This window comes from Nestor notabilis, unplaced genomic scaffold (genome assembly GCF_000696875.1).
Source record: "Nestor notabilis isolate BGI_N333 unplaced genomic scaffold, ASM69687v1 scaffold12567, whole genome shotgun sequence".
NCBI lineage: Eukaryota > Metazoa > Chordata > Aves > Psittaciformes > Psittacidae > Nestor > Nestor notabilis.
In genome coordinates this window covers 78210-96238 of record NW_009937866.1, presented here as the reverse complement: position 1 = coordinate 96238, position 18029 = coordinate 78210, and the positions used below count along the sequence as shown (strand labels likewise).

Here is an 18029-nt window from a genome sequence, read left to right as displayed (position 1 = left end):
CCTGCTGTGCTGTGCATTCTTAAATCAAGCAAAGTTGTTTAATCAAGCAAGGTTATTTAACTAACCAGATCCTGCATCACAGTGTCAGGAGCAAACAGCTCCCCTCCAGCTGTGCAAGGGAGGAGGACAGATAGACAACTCAAAGTCATTTTTGGTGGGAGAAATGAAAAGAGAGCTATTACAGTTGCTTTTCCCATGGCCCAAGAATCCCCTTTAAATTATTTCTTGTTTATTCTATGCCATATCATAAGTGAGCTTCAGAAATCACCATCAGCTGGATGATTGTTGGCATGCTGCTAGCTGATGAATGGCTTCTTATGGACCTTTTATTTTTATTTCAGACTTCTATTGCCCTTCCGTTTGTCTCAAGTCGCCCTTTATGGGGACTGCTTTCCTTCACATTAATATCTTTGTGGTATGTAATACAGAGGGCTATAGTGTCCTGTTGTGTATTTGGAGAATAAGTCATTCTAACCTAAACCAATATTACTTAAAAAAGAAAGACGTAATTCTGGAATAAGTCTGTATATGTTTTGTTAGAAGAGTGCATTTTTATGTAGGCAGATTCTGTTACTGAAGAGAACTGTAATTGCTACATGCGTTTTATATGTTAAAGGCCCACACATCAATTTTAGTGCCTCTGCTCTGTAATAATTTAGGTAGAATTCTTATTGCAAAATGTGCCAAGATTTGAATTTTCAGTAACTATTCTATGTATTTTAGACCAAAGTTTGCTATTTTTTGTTGACATTTTTGCAGTTTGCTTCTGCTCTGACAACAAAAACATACTTTCGCTTTAAAAAAAAAAAAGCTTGACGTTCAGAATATGGATGCTGTTTTACATGCATAGGTACATAAACCATGTATACAATTCTAGTTATGTATGTATTGTTTAAGGGGATCTATATGGCCCAAAAGCTTGTCCAAGCACAAGAAAGCCTTTTACTTGCTCACGTTTGAAACATACAGCTTTTAGTTGAACTGTACATTAGGGTTGTCGTATAAGCTCTGTGGGAAGTTGGCTAATGCAGTATCATTTATGTATTGGCAGATTTAGAATTTGCTGTTCTACCAACTTGCAGTTCCCTTTAGGCAGCAGTGGAAGTAAATTGTGAGTCTACAGCTTCAGTTGCAGAATTAGTAATAACAGAAAGACTGACTGATGATTTACTTGGTGTGGATCTTTGTTTCTTCCTCAAAGCTGTGCTTTTTTACCTATTTATGTTTTTAGCACGATATCTGTACATCAGTACTGTGAGAGTCTTGCAGAAATTTCTCATAAGAACCTCGCTTATCTGCACTTCATCTCTATGACTTGTCAGCCTTACTTAGCAGTGTGTATATACTTAGGGTGTTTTGGGCACTAAACAGAGTTTCACAGAAAGGTAAGGTTTCACCATTCACTAACTTTGTCCTGTTATTCAATCTTATGCTCTGCTATTGCTAGAAAATTGGCAATTGCTACATCAGCATTCTTACAAAATTTGCCAAGAATGACCCTCAGCGAAGAGAAATGGCTTTTTTCTCACACCAGATAGTGAGACTTCGAGCAGCTAGCTAGCTGAAGTGGTATAGCAAACCACTCCAGGCTCACATTTGCAGAACAATGAAGCTCATGACCTCTTCTCAGCTTGGTGGCCGACAATAAAAGGTGCTTATGATGCCAGTGGTCAAATTAAAGACCAAGTCTCTAAACAAACCGTGGTTGAGTCTAAACAAACCCTGATAAGGACATGGCAAGTTCTGTGACCAGTTTGCGTTGCTGCTCACCATTCTGGACAAGTGTTTAGTGCATCCTACTGGTAATATGACACCTTCCACAAGCAACAAATCTCCCTTACAATGAAGAAGCCTATGAGTGATGGCTGTTGCCAGAGAAAAACAGATACATAGCTATTATTTGCATATATTATGTCAATATTTTGGAAAAGCTATGCACTCTTTATACAATAGTTGAAAATGTAGTAGAATGTTCAGCTGCTTAAAAAACAACTATTTAAACAATGAATTGCTTCCTTATTTTAGCTTGGGTTAATAGTTTGAATTTATCCAGATCTGGAGACCTGTCTTCAAACTACATGATTTCTCTCTCTTGCCCTGGGATTGATTGAATGACCTTGAATAATCTGTCAACTACCTAAATGTATAATCCCATTTTCCATGAGAGTGCAGTTATGTTAGATAGAAACGAGATTTTATGGTCTTGCAGTAAGTTACTTAACCTAAATTTAAAGATTGTTCCATATAATCTGAGTTATTTTATTTCCTGTGAATGTGACTCTCTGCTGATGATTCGCCTGCTCAAACAGCCACCAAGGACAAACACATGGATAAGTATACTTAGAGGTCACATCTTGGCTGAAGATAATGGGTTGGTGGAGAACTAGACAGCACTGTTAGGAAAGGGAAAATGCACCTTCACATCATGATGTAAATGAAATTATTTGATTCTGAGTAAAAGTCACATAATTTCTATACATGGTTCTACATTTCTTCATCCAGGTAAATGCCAGCTAGGTTGGACCCCGTCATCAGAGAAGTATGTGCATGACACTTCCTATTACCAAGCAGTATCCTCCAGTATGATTATGTCCAAGTGCAGGGCATTTTTGTTTAGTTAAAAATGCTTTAATACATCTGCAGCAAGCTGTCTTCTGCCTTACAAACTGCAGTTTTTCTTGTCTGTGCAAATTGTTGATACTGGTATTAATGTACAAGTAATGAGAGATAATGGGCAGATATGGTGGTACTCATTTAACATGAAAATGAACCTATGGCAGAATGTTCATGTGTTTTGTTCTATGAAGTTGAAGAGCAATATTGCTTAAAAATCCCTCCAAGAAGTGCAGAATGGTAAAGCACTTTACTGTGCCATTACTGTTTTTCAGAGTGCACAGGACAGATTGTGTAATGTGTTTTATTACAGGGGATTTCACATAGTCCAAAATCATTATCTCCTACAACAATTTTTCATGGCACATGCTAATGAAGTAATAAAATGCAAAGACCTTTTATCTAAAATAACAGTTAGCTGCTGCTTTGTTCTACTTCTATGTAGCATCTGGGTGGTTCTGAGCAATTTTTGATCTTTTTAGGGGAGCTTATTAGATTTAATCCTGTGGAAGCAGGAAACTCCTTTTGAAAGAGAATGGCTTAACATCACATCAAGTGCAATAAATGCAGAATATCACCATGATACTTGGTAATGAATTACAGTCTTGGAGAGAAGGTTCAGTATAAAATACTGGTATGGTAGTAATCTGCTTTATTCATCTATTTGCTGTAAATCTAGTATTGCCTATATTGTCTGTTCATCCATATCAAAAAATACGTGATTCCTGTAGTATATCTCAAAGACAAAATTCTATGAGTATGAACATTAGGATAATGTTGTCTTAGTCATAATGAGAGCTCTTCAGCAAAGCAAAGAATCATATTTTTTTCCTCCAGCTACCTAGCAGGGCATACCTCATTTGTTAGTATTAAAACTACTAGTTACCTGTACAGATTTGTGCTGGTACAGAGCAAAGGTCTTTCGTGAAGAGGTCATCCGCACTTTCTCAAATTGTTTCCTCACTGCTGCCAGGCCACCAGGCACAGTACAGAACTTGGTTTTCTCTGAAGTCTAGAGTGATAAAATAAGTTTTCCATTTGCACAAAGAATGTACTCCTATTAACTGATTTTTTTTTAGTAGTTAAAAGCAGTATGCAACATAATGCTAATAAATTTTATGTGGAAAATTTGGAAACACTTGCTTATGTCTCTAACCTCTTGCTTCCACTGACATAAATCTGTTAACCCTACTGTTAAGTAGGGTTGACAGATGAGTTAACATTAGCATTCAGAATAGATACAGTAATAAGAGTTATTTTTCAGGTGTCTCATCAAAATGCAAAACATACATACAATAAACATTAACTATTGAATAGTTGACTTTCACTTGTCGACCAAAAATTAGGATCTGCAAATTATGAAGTTCTTCTGGAATTTAGTGATCTATTTAATTTTATATTTGCATAATATTTGTGATCTATTAGCTGCTAAATGCTCTTGTGTCAAATAGATCCTGCTGGTATAACTGCATATTCGTCTTGCCTAAACTAGTGTCTGAGGACTGAGTGGTTTCCTCTGAAGTTTTAGGGGTCAGACATGTATTTTCAGCGATGTAATACTCTGTCTTTGCAGGAATGACTCAGACAATCATAAATACTGTTTCTGGCAAGTTCATGGACCATTGCACGGGTACCATACATTGTGATCTGGAGAACTAAAGGCCAATGTATATTTGTAAAAATATGTACATTTGGCCTTAAACTTTCACACCAAAAGGAATAGGTCCTGTCTACTTGATTGTCAGTAGCAATCACTTTCCAGAACAATCCTTCTCTGCTGTTCCTTCTTCTACTTGTCTATTCTGAGTGTTGTTGCATTCAGTGTTCCCATCTGGTCCTCTCTGCACTTTTTCTATAGATATTGTTGAAAAACATGCAGAGAGCTTCAAGCAGGCCTTTGTAAGATGATCTTTATTCGCTAACAGTGGTGAAGGTCACAGGAGTGCTCTTATCCTCAGGCTCCCTGTTCTAGTTCTGCCCCTTATGTGTTACCTCTTAGATGGTACTGGAATGAAGCTTTCAGCATTTGGGTTTATGAATCAGTATGCAGGAAATAAACCACCCAATAATTAGAAATAGTCTTGTAAGTAAGGTTACTAAATAAACTTAGGTTTAGTGCTTACCCCTGATGAGTAAGTAAGCAGATTATAAAAAACATTTTTTTTTTTTTCTCCTATGATGAAAATGGCACAGTTCCATATGTGCATGGATATGTGAATGTGAAAAGTAATTATTTTAGTGAATGAACATTTCAGGCACACCTTGCCAGCCCTTTGGAGAACTTTAGAGGGGGTAGATGTGGTTATGAGTCCTTTAAGGAAATTTAGTAATTCCCTTTGATGGACCAGATATACAGTTCCTTTCTCAAGCAACCATCCATTTCAGCAAGAAACTGGGAGGAGTTCTAGACTGCAAATGAAGTAGTTCCTGTGTTCCACAGTTAGGTTGGCTCAGGCTTCACACAGTTCTTTTGTTTTCTTAGCCAGGTGAACTGCAGGAATCTACTCCAAATACATGCAGGCAATTAGGAAATAAGGAAGTCAGCAGGCAGGAATTGAGTGGTTGGAAAACACCTGGACTCTGATTGATTGTGGCTGCTGGCTGTTTTCACTATGTGGCTCTGGGCTGTCCCAGAAGGTCCCTTCAGCTGCTGCAGACCACTTCTCCCAGGAACCAAACTGGGAATCCTTCAGCAATTCTTGCATATGGATAGAGATGCTAGCTGTTGAGAGCTGAGTTGTAGTTCTTCTTTTGTCAGGTATGTGTTCTGATTTACAGAAATAACTCTGGACTAGTTTACAGTAAGAAAAAGTAGTTTTTTACATGTGCTGAAAATTTAGCATAAACAAAGACCATTGTCATTCTAAAATTGTAGCAAGTCAGTATAGTGCCTCCATTTTCTGATAAAAGGGGATTGGGCCATAACTTCTAGGTAGGATTTTAAGATATGGTAAAAATATACTTTTTGCCCCTTTACACTTTAGTATTTCTGCAAAACTGAGGCAGATTTTCCTGGCTGAGATCTGAAGACCTCCTTTTCAGACATTCCTGAATGATAATTAAATGTGCAGTGGTCTTGCTCTATTTTAATAGATTGTAAATTCTGTTAGCCAGATACTGTATGTTCTACTTGATATTAATATTAAATTAATTCCTATTGATAGATATATAGAGAGATGACTAAAACACAATTAAAAGTTTTTTAATATTTTTTCATATAATGCCTGTTTTGTAATAAGTTATTATAAAACAATACTTTCTCATACACCTTGTCTCATACAACTGCTATTTCAAACTGTAGCAATTTTGAATTCTTTAGTTTGAACAGCAAGAGGTCTAAAGTTAATGTGGTTTTGAATATGATTTTATTGTTTGGTAATATTTTTAGTAATGCAGAAACTGCTGGGCTTTGCTGTTATAAGCTGAAAGAATAACTGTGTTGGTAATCTGTCTCAAGCCTATGGTCCTAATCAATGCAGTTCATGCAACAGTGGAATAAAAAGAGCAATCATTCCAAGGAATTAAAGGGGATTGTCCAAATGACCAAAGGTGTGTAGCCTGAAAAATCTCATTCAGTGGAGACAGCAACTGATGCATCAATACATTTGCTGAGTTGATTTGTTTGGTAATTTAGGTTTCAAATTTTGATTCCAGTCAGTCAGCTTGTATAAATAAAGAATGTAGGATATGTCACTATGCGAAGCAAACACACTTAAGATAAGGAATGATGAAATCTTACATGAGCAAAGGAGTTGCTACCCTCTATCTCAGACACAGCAGCCTTGTACATAGCCATTCTTTGTTTCAAGGAGACAGTTTCCTGGACATCCAGCAGTGTGTTATCAGCCCTGGAAGTGCTTTCTTTAAGAAGTCTTCTTACACGTTTGTGAGAACCCACTGTAAGTACAAACAGATATTATATTTTCTAAGGAAACTGGTACATTTTTTTCTAAATCTTGAAAGAAAAGCAGTAGTAGAAAGGAGCAGTATTATACAGTTTTTGGCAACTCTATCTTACTTTCAATTTAGAACCTACTGAGTACAGAAAAATATAGTGAAGATTTTGAAATTGAGGCAAATTCCTTGAGGAAATAACAAAAAGCATAGTGTTACATTTGCGTTATTTTATACTGTAAAAAGTCATTGTAAGTTCTAGAAATAACCTATTATAATTGAATATATTATGTTCTAATTAGCTTTATACAGTTTAGTATTCATTTGCTTAACAGACAATCCACAGATTTCAATTGTTTGCTGATCCTGCATTAGAATATGTTTTAGTTGGTTTAGTACTACTAAAACCTTATTGAAAATTATCTAAATTACTACCTACGTTTTAACCCTATTTCTAGTTAGGAAGGCTGTTGAATTATCTATTAGCATCTGCAATTCAGCCACAGTGAATGTGGAGAAAACACTTCAGAGTATTCCTGAAAGAGCAGCACTGAGTTACTAGCACTGGGAGGTTTTTTGTGCTTCTTTCTACATTCATATGACTGTATTCAAAGAATTCCATATACCCATAAAATTGCCTGAAATTTAGCATAAAGATATCTTTCCTTCTTGTTTCAGAGAAGAAAAGTATGTTGTAAGCATCTTTCTTGTTTGTGATAAGAGGCAGAAGAGATTTCATATAATCCCACAGGCTGGAAGTTCATCTGCAGTGTGTGCAAAATTGGATTGAATGACACTGGATTTCTTTGACCAGGACACTCCCTTTTTGGGAGGGGAGGGAATTTTAAGACTTCAAGAAGATATATTTTTAGTAAAGCCCCTAGAATCTAATTTTTTAATCCTTGTGCTTGTGCTGCAGATATCATAGCACCCTGATCTTCTCTAAATTCATCTACATTTCTCCTTATCCTTACATAATAGGCCAGATTAAATCTTTTGCAACATGCATTGCTTTGCTTTTTTTGGTTTGTTTTGTGTTGGTTTTTTTTGTGTTTTTTTTTAGCAATTGTGTTTTCTGAAATTACAGAAACAGGCTGTAGCTGAATGAAATTATCTTAAAAAAACTCACCAAAACCTACCCTGCCCTGCCCCCCACAAGCATGATACATATATTGGAATTTCTCAAAGTTGACGACATAACTGACTTAGAAAAGGAGGCAAGGGAGCATTTAGAGTGTAGATATGTCCTCCTGTTCTATGTATTTAATTCAAGCCAGTAGGTACTGAAACTAAAACCTTAAAATCCATTTCCACGCAGGAAAGAAAGTCAGAGAGGAGACTCCAGATGTGTGCTTTCTGCTAGCCATTGGCAGTTTATTTGCATTCTTATATATTCTGGCACTTCTGACACCTTGTCTTCCTGAGTGTGCCCTGTCACTTTGTTGCAGAGCATGACTGTTTTTTTTGGGTTTGGCGGTTTTTTGGGTTTTTTTTTAAATGACATATTTATATTTACTTTTTACAATTGATTTATTATTTTTCATCTTTCTGATGATTCCCAGACTTATTAAATTAAGCAAAAGAACTCACTTGCCATAATTTAGCTAGGAAATTAGTAGCTTCTCTTTGTATAGTGTCAGTTATCTCATAATGTGTGTATAAACCACTGAGGACATACTAGAGTACATTTACCTTTTCTACCATTCAGTACAAACCCACACCATTTACAGAATGGTCTTCTCTAGAGAAAGAAAAAAAATCTTCAAAATCCTCTCTAGGAATTTTTTGTTTGTTTGTTTGCTGATTTTTTTAAGACAAATTTCCCAGTCTCCTGAAATACACCACTCAGTGGAGACCAGCTCCACTGAATCCCTTCCTGGGGCAAGTAGAGAGCCATGACTGATTTTCATTTATCCCCATGGGTATAGTGTGGAACTTGGTGGCTGGTTTTAGAGCCTGAGGTTTGTATAGCATTTTCAAGGGTCATCTTCTTCTTCTGGAAGCCTAACTGTAATACATACTGTTATATGCATCGCAAAAGCATGTGCCTGGTCAATCACGTTTCTTCTTACCTAATTTGTTTCACTTTTGAGTATTTTATTATTCTACTAAGGCAGTAGCTGAGAACACAAAAGATATAGATAAACAAATCCCCTTTTTCTTTTGAAGTACCTGCTCTTCCCCTTCAACATTATGAAATGCAGCCACAGAAGAGCCTTTCGAAAAAGCTATCTGTTCACCTGGCACAGAACAGAGTGCCAGGGGAGTACCCCACCAAACAGGGAAGGATTCCAAGGGATATGTGGTCTTTCTGCCTGTTCACTGTAAAACTGTTTAGCAGTCTAGGTGTTCAAGGTTGCATTAATTCTCAGGAATGTTTAGGATTTTAAAGACTTTCTGGTATTCTGATTCAAGAACGGATTATTGGGTTCTACCTCATCATAAGCATGTGAATAGTCTCATTAAGTGCAATAGGAATACTCATGCTTAAAGCTAGAGATGTGATTTAATTCCTTGCTGATTTGGGGCCAATGAATTTAATGGACTGTTTTAAAAAACATTTTAATAGATACATATTATTAGCCACCTGGGGAGTGAAGGTAATAGAAACCATTCTCTTGTTAGCTTTAAAACTGGAAATGCCCTCTCTTCAGAAGCTGGTTGTTTTATAACATAATGTGAAAGTCTTTGTGGTGGTATGAGAGATTAAATGATCTAAACTTTTACTCATTCATTTTGCTCCTTTTACTCTATGTTTTTGCTCATTCAAGAGCCCTTAAAGGTGTAACATCTGATTCGTTCAGAGATAAATGTGTGGTTTTGATGAAATAGTCTGTAAGAAGAGCCTTATGTTTACCAATGTGAGGTATGCCAACAAAAACCTGTTTGCTTTTGACATGTGGGATTTGTATCTGCTTCAGAGAATTTACTTCTTTTATTAATGGTAAGTTCCAACAATTCTGTAAAGTAAATAGAGCTTGACAAATCTTCTGTGTGTAATAGGACTGGCAAATCCTGGCTTTCTGCCATATTTCTCCAACGATATGACTACACTAGCTATTCCTTATGGATTTGTCCTAGTTTCTATAGGTTTTCAGGATAGGTTGAACAGCAGTATGAGCATTGCCTTACTGTTTTTCAGGGAAGAAAATACAAGTTCTTGGTACTCAGTCATAGAGCTCGCTGTTGCTTGATACCTCTTCTAAGAAAATGAGATTTTTGGCATAACTGAAACATTTAGCAAAAAAGTTCCATAGCACTTTAGTGGCTTGAGGGTATTGTTCTTGCTGAAAAATTGAAGCAAGTTGACATATATTATCATCGGTTATAGAAAACTGGGATCTCATGGTGACGGGAGAAATAACCTATGGATCAGCATTATCTTATAGTTTTCAGGACCTGAATATTTATTCAAGTGCAGAGTTGCAGATTTCAGTGCCTAAGTTCAGCTATTAGAAGTTTAAGAGTTTTCACCAGTGCTTTCAAACACTCAAATGAGTCTATAGGGAATTTACTTCTCATAAGAATTTCTGAATGCAAAATGGGGTATTATGGCTCTCACAGGAGCATAGAAAAACATTATCCCCTATGGGTCTGTCACATTTTTAGAAAAAGCTTCATTTGTAAGAGGCATGAATTGTTGACTGTGCATTTTTACATAGTTCATATTCTTTGTTATTCCTGGTGGACCAAAACATGCTTCTGGAACATGCTGTGCCCAATTTAGACTCAGAAGCAAAGTGGGTATGGAATGGAGGATTCAGTTCTCTTATTAGAGAGGAAAAAGAAAGGCCTTGAAAGGAGAGTCTGAAAGGAGAAACAAAAGAAAAAGGACATTACACCCATATTATAAAAAAGATATCTGAAAGACTTGAGAATATGTAGAGAGGTGCCACAAAAGAATACTGTCACATGAAGAACGACAGCAGTATCTAGGTGATGGAAGAGAAGGTTGTGGACTGATATGATCATAATATATAATAATCCTTCCAAGAAGAATCTCTTTACTTTGGTAGGAAAAAAAAAAAACAAGGAAAAAAAAAAAGAAAAAGATAACCAATGGCTGAAAGTTAAACCTATAAAAGATCATGTATTTAATATGAACAATGAACATAAAAATTTAGGAGCATTAGCTAGAAAGGGTCTTGAGCACTGAAATTTCCTTTTCGCTTTCCTTTGATCTGCTGTAGTCTGGAATTGCGAAACATGCAGGCTAAACGTTCCATTTCAAAAAAGAGTGAAGTCAGAGTGGTTGATACTGTATAGATGGCTTATTAATTTTATTGGCAGAGTGGACAAGTCTCTTTATGCTATTTATTTGGGCAATCCATTGTTTTACGTAAGGTCAAGTCCTAGATGCTCAGATGTTGATAAGTGATTTTCTGTCAGAAATCTGTATCATCCATGTTCTTCCTCTGCTAAAACAAACTAAAACACAGATATAGACACTCTTTTATACTGCCAAGCAGTGGTCTCCAAAGTAGGATGTATGCACCCCAGGTGCTGTGCAAGACAATCTACTGGGGTTCGGGAAGAACAATTTTTTGTAAATAAACATTTTTGAAAGGATTTTTTTCCATCCATCATCCCTATTTAATATCTTTAATATCTATTTATGTGTATGTTGCTATAATGTATTAGTAGAGTTTGTAAATAAATACATATACTCTCAAAAATGTTTTAATGATAGGGGTACAGCATCAGAAAGGTTTAGAGACCATTGCCTTAAACTAAGACATCAGATCGACATGGTAATACTAACTAACCTTCAGAGCTGTTGCTGCGGCCATTTTCTGATGACATCTTTTCAAAGATTGCTCTCCCTCTTTTCACACTAGACTCTTTTGGAGAACTGGTGGAATGGCTCCCAGTCTGGCTCTTTGATGTTAGTGAATGTGAGCTTCTTTCCTTTTCTGCTTCCTGTTAGAAGACATCAAGTGGATGCCTGTTAAAAGCTATTGATAGGAAACGGGTATGGGTTTTGGGGAAAGGAGAGCGTATGAAGAGGCAGCAGATTAGAAGGGGGTGCTATTTCCGAGAAGATGTTCTCCAGAATGCCTTAAGGTTCTGTAGCACTGCAGGTTACAGATTTATGTGAGCTGCTTGGTTTATCATTCAACAGACAGTGATGCTTGGAAGTATGCTTTTGCCATTTCTTGGAAGTTGTTTCTTCCACAAGAGAGGGGTGGAGGTGGTTGTAAGGATCACAAAAAAAGACACCAGTTGCTCGTTTAAATGCTTTGTACGTAGAAAAGGTCACAAAGGGAGTTTTATTAATTTCATTTTCTGGTATGTAAGACTACAAAAAAAAAAAAAAAGATTGTTTGGAGAACACATGTACATGTACATTTGTATTTCAGAAATTTGATTTTCAATTTTACTGTGACCTATTGACTGAATTTAGCTTATCGGAATAGTGGGTCAGTGTTCCCAGATAGTTTACACAATTTTGTTAGTATCTCATAATGCCTCAGCTCTTTGAGGTAAAATGAGTAAATTATTGCTAAGCAAGACTTTAATGTTTTAAAGCTGGTGTTTCTGGGGTGCTTCTCTCTCCTTCCATGCAATACACAATTCAGTGTGGAGCTGGACACAACAGTTGTAAGATCTTACTCTTATATTAAGTAAATAACTGAAACAGCTGGAGTAGCAAAAATTTACTTGCCCCCACCCCCTCCCCAAGGGAATAGCAAGGAAGGTTCACTGCATATCCACATCTGCTGTCCCTGTAAATAAGGTATGATATCAAAAAAGAGTGAGTAGGTGGTTGGTCAGGTGACTGCATAAATCTCTCCAGAAAGATTTTGTAGAACTTATTTGCCAGAGCCCTTTATTGCTTAAATGGCAGAGGTTTTCAAAATGTACTGCCTTCATTAGCCTACTTCTTTTTTATTGTTTCCAGACAGCTTTATTACTGTATACTAATTTAGTGCTACCCTTGTATATGATTTTACTGAAGTAACTCCTAAATGCTTTTAGATATTATGCATGGTTTGTAAGAAGCAGCAAAATTTGACTTCTGAATTATCTAACATTGGACAATATTTTCCAGTGACTGTTTAAAAATAGAACTGTTACAGTGAATTGTAGAAGCCATTTTCACAGTAACATGTAATCAATTAATATATTCACCTTGAATGTTTTTGAAACTAACAGTGAATAAGCACTGGAAACATACTTTTAAATTGAGTGCATCATTAGCAATCAAGGACAATTGTGCTTCACCCATCTTTAATAAATTTCTGCTTTTCTCATAGGTGCTGATAGCTTTTATTTTAAATATGTGCTGTATTTTATTTCTTGACCTGTAGCCATTCTTTGCAAGAACATTCCTTCCAGTACATGTACAATGGGTTATGTCTTGTGGAAAGTCACAATTTTATAGCAGTCTGTCTCCTTCTGTGAGTTATGGTAGCTTTCGCTTGAGATTAGCCAAAGAATTTTTGCATGATATGTCAGCATTGAAACAAATGACTGATTAGACCATAGAGGCTGAAGATGTTTTATTACCATGAATATTGTAAACCCATTTTTCAGAAAAAGTACCTGTGGTATCACCAGTCATCAGTTATGTACGTCTCATCAGTCTTTCCTCTCTCCTCCTCCCCTCCCTGAAAAGAGCACTGCTGCTACTGCTTATATGGAATTGAACTTAAAAGGTAATCTTGAATACAGTGCATAATTTTAGCAGATAGGCCAGGAGGTACAGTCAACACACTGGGAAACCTAAGCATGACTACATTTAAAGGTGGTATAAGGGATCTTAACCAATACTGTGGGGTTTGTTGACTTTTATTCACTATGTTTACAGGAGATAATTGGTGTGAATCTAGCTGGAATTATTCTCTAATTGCTTTTACAGTTAGAAGCATATTTTACTTGGCTATTATGAAAAGTATTTTTGTGGGGTAATAATAGCAACAGAAAGATTTCTGGAGTGAGGAAAGTAGCTGTCTTTCTGCCCTATGAGATTTCCTTGTACCCTTTCTCACTAGTCTGCTGGATACTTTCAGGCTGTATGTGCTACTCTGAAATAACAGGGTGGCACAGTGCCAGTAAGATAAGCTCTGTGACTGGGCTGGGTTACAGTGCAGGTGGGCAATTGTAACACAGGTAGGATAGAGAGTTTGGCCAACACATAGGTATGCTGAGAGGAATGAGACACTTATGTGCCAAGGGTATCAGGAGGCAGCAGGTGGTTGAAATGAATAAAGTATTTTGTATGGGAAGGACTATTGCTTCAAACTGCTATTCATTTTGTAACCTTTTTCAGAGTTGGCTATCAGTTACAATTGCAACCCAGTATTAATTATGATATTTTGGTTTAAACCAGACTATTATGTCTGAAATTGGTATGGACAATCTGGCCATGCAGAAGAGAAATGAAGGATAGGGGAGGGAGAGGAGAAATAAAAAGTATGCAGCTGAGCATTTGGTCAGGTCAGCCTGATCATGTCTGTCTCCTCTAGTTCCGCAACCAGCTGGTACCTGGCATACATAAGAACAGCCTCGGGATCATATTCCCACAGCATTGTGTGGCTTTCAGTAGTCAACACCAAGAATCACTTTCATGATGTTCTAACTTCGACAGTATTAGAACAAAACAGAAAACTCAAAATGTACTGGGTTTTCAACTACATTGGGCATCTTCAAGGAAGAACTCATCTAACTTGTTGGGGTTTTTTTTATTCCTGCCACATCTTTCTGTAGTTACCAGTAACAGCTAAAACATTTCAGGATTTACTGTTTCTTATTCTTATTCTTGCAAGCTAGGGACCAATATGAGTTTGATTTGCATTTTTGTTACCTCTATTAATTTTATTAAATTGTAGCATATTTCTGTATTTTTTTTTAATACACTTATCTCTGCAGTAGCAATTCCATGAACTAGAAAAATTATATAAGTTACTGTTTTGGAAATTTATTTTAATAGGAATTTAAAAAATAATTTTTTTGACAATTTTTAATATAAATTACAGGAATATTGGCCATACGTAAGAGGTTTTCATGTAAATTCTTTTATGGACAGATTTAATAGAATAGAATCATAGAATAGTTAGGTATTTGCCACTGAGGCAGAAGGTATTTTCATTCAGCTTATTTTCCCGTGTTCAGAAAAGCATGTGTCAAAACTGGAAATCTGGAATAATACTTACAGATTGCTTAGACATAAAATGTTACGATTTGTTGTCTTTAGTGTTTGATTTTTCCACCTGCAAACTTGTCTAAATCTTAGGTTTTGTTTTGCAGTAAGCAGGATTCCCATTTTTCAAGACTGCAGTGGGGTTTTTATTTGGCATTTTTGTAATTTAGAGATTTCAGTAAACAGTGTCAATTAGTAATTCTAGGAATACTCTTTTCAGATTTTATGCCATGATGTTAATTTATCATCCTAGACCTGTGATGCATTTTGTTATAGGTGACTGAATGCAATTTACTGTAGCTTCCTGTTAAGTAGATTGAGACTGGTGTTTATTGTTCCAAATCTCTTTGTTAATTTGTCTTTTGATTTCTTTGTACTGCTGCCTGTAATATAGTACCCAAAAAAGAATAACTGTATTTATAATTATACAGACACTTTGGGGGACTGCTAATACATTTGTCCACATTGTAGTGGATCTGTAATTCTCTTTTAGTTCTTTCTAGTAAGTTCTCTATAAGTTTATTAGCTTTTACCACAATGTTCCACAGTAATCCATATTCTTTAAATCCTTGATATGATGAATCACTATATAGGTGAATGTTCATTTAATGGTCTCTGTGAGGATGATGCTGTTCTGATATACAGTGATGATAGTGTGGGGCAGAGGAACTGCATGCTTAGCACTGTCCAGAACTTCTTGCTTTAAACAAACTAATTCTATGCCCATATCATTCTCTTCTGTTCCTGCCTTTCACTATCACAGAGTCTCCCACATGACAGCCTCCAACTACCATAGCCCCATTTTGCAAACAGCATCCCTGTCTTAGTGGGGCTTCTGAAGGATGATTTTCCTGAACTATTGCACCAGCTGTAATGCTAAAGCTCAGATTTATTCTCTGAAGATGCTATTTCCTACTGTGAAAAAGTCATTGGAAGGCGTTACGATTACCATAAACTGCTTTTACTCAGGATAAATTTAATTTACATACTGTTTTATTGGGGTATCTACCCAGACAACCTAATGACAGCGAATGGCAAAGACATCTGCTTAATAAGGATAGAATTAACATAAATGCCACTTATCGAAAAAGCACCGAGGTAGTGCCAAGAGGTGCTTAATTAGAGGCTAATATATGCAACTCTTGCAAAAGTTGCCACATGAAAACTAAAACAAGAGTAATTTTTTTTTTCTGATTAATGCAGGGTTCAATTCATGTAAGCTTTTGTAACCATGTGTGTGTTCTTGGTGGGACAATTACGGAATTGAGACATAGACTGTTCTGTGGAGCACCCTGTTTAACAGTTTATTCCATTTTTTGTTGGACATAATTTGTTGAGATCTGTCTATATGTAAGTAACTTGCTATCATGATTACATTAGTTTTACGTACTGTCTCTGATATATTCTATTTTTGAATGGACTTCTCAGAAACAGGTGACACAAAGCTATTTTTATGTTCTGATCTCATACTGTAGACACAATGAAAAGAATAAAGCACTGGAGTCCAAATTTCAAGGAATATACAGTCATTACTTATATTATAGAAATGCCGACAATAAAGATTCTAATTTCAGTTGCCTACTAAGTGACTATGCTTCTTTTAGATAGTGGATTTTCCACTTGCTATCCAGTCCTGCACTAATCTGAAAGTCAGTAAGCCAGAACACATGAAGTTTTAAATAGAGGAAAACTATTTACTAAATTACTACTACCTTTTCTGCATACATTGAACTACCTTGGCTAGGAAGAGGAGTTTACTGTCAGTATATTAAACAGATTGCCAAAAGCTACTATTAATGTTCCAAGTATTTAATCTTTGTTTAAAGGACATCTTTACATCTTTAAGTATATTTAAAAAATGCATGTATCCCCATCCCATCATGTTGTAACAACTTTTGCTACATGTGCTACCTAAAGGAAAGCTCGCTACTACCAAGCTTTCGTTTTACATATGGCCTCCACAAAAAGAATGCATGTGTAAGAAATGACAGAGAGGAGTAGAAGGAGTAGACCCAAAGAGAAAGGATAAAAGCATAAGGTGAAAGGAAAATAAATCCATAAATGGATGGTGATTTAGGGTATGATTGGAGCAGTAGGATGAGTGTTTAGAAATCAAATCTGTTGCTTTAAAAATAGTTATATAAAATCTCAATCCATCAATGCATTTTATTGTGATTGTAGCTTAAAATACTTGAGGGTTGCTATTCAAATAATTGCTCTCAATTGCAATTCAAGTTATACTTAATGTCTAAGAGCTTTGCTGGACTGGCTCCTAACATTTTCTATTGCCTACAAAAAACTGGCATCTCAAATTCCAATTCAAAAGAAGAGACTGCTTAGCTGGAGAGTACACAGGAGTGATTTGAGGTTAATTCTAGTGCCGAGTGAGCTAATACCTCCTGTGAATCACTCCACAACAGTGAAATAAAATAAAAGATAAAGCAACATAGTCCTGGCCTGCCTGGAAAAAAAACCCTTTGGAAATCCAGTGTGAGACAAGTCTGTTTCTGGTATAGTTCTCATTTCTAATTAAAATATGATGGAAATCCATTCTGCTGCAATTTAGAAACAGGGAGTGCATGGAATCATGTCTACCATCTGCTGGAATGCTGACGGCATTAAGATTGATGACAAACCTCCAAAAGTGACTATTACAGAGGATTGCTAATAACACCTGCTGCATAAACTCTGTGAAGCCTGTAAGTAAACTGTTGAGACAAAGCCATGATTCTCAGCTGATTCTCTGCAATGCACCACTTCACTAAGACAGAATTTCTCAAGAGGCTTTAAAAAAACCCCTGTGGTTGTCTGGAACCTGCTCATTCATTTTACACCCAGACCAGCTCCTGAGATGCTTATCCCTTTCAGCTGTTACAGACTGTTTTAAAATAAGACAGTATTTTCATTTGGAGGAAGGGTATAAAATAACTTCGCTGTAAACATGGAACAGAGGCCCTGAAAAGAGTTTGTTGTCAACCTGGGGAAATGGAAGATCTATTTGCAGAATTGCCATCTGTGCTGGTTTTGGCTGGGGTAGTTATTTTTCTTCATGGTGGCTAGTATGGGGCTATGTTTTGCATTTGTGCTGAAAACACAGATTGTTGGTAATATAGGGAAATGTTTGTCACTGCTGAGCAGTGCTTCTGCAGAGTCCAGGACTTCTCTGCCTCTCACCCCATCCCACCAGTGAGCAGGCTGGGGGTGCACAAGAAGTTGGGAGGGGACAGAGCTGGGACAGCTGACCCCAACTGGCCCAAGGGATATCCCATGCATAGTGGCCAAACACCTGCCTGACCATGGGAAGCAGTGAACAAATTCCTTGTCTTACTTTGCTGGCACATGTGGCTTTTGCTTTACATATTAAACTGTCTTTAACTCG

At 36.6% G+C, this 18029-nt stretch overlaps 1 protein-coding gene across 1 annotated transcript in view; it reads right to left on the bottom strand.

Moving 5' to 3' along the window:
• Window positions 1-18029, bottom strand: part of LOC104409236 (xin actin-binding repeat-containing protein 2-like) — a 47827-nt gene that overhangs the window by 10237 nt on the left and 19561 nt on the right. Inside the window, 3 exon segments of the mRNA XM_010019055.1 lie at window positions 3500-3625; window positions 6353-6510; window positions 11274-11427. Coding sequence (XP_010017357.1) covers window positions 3500-3625; window positions 6353-6510; window positions 11274-11427 — 438 coding nt within the window.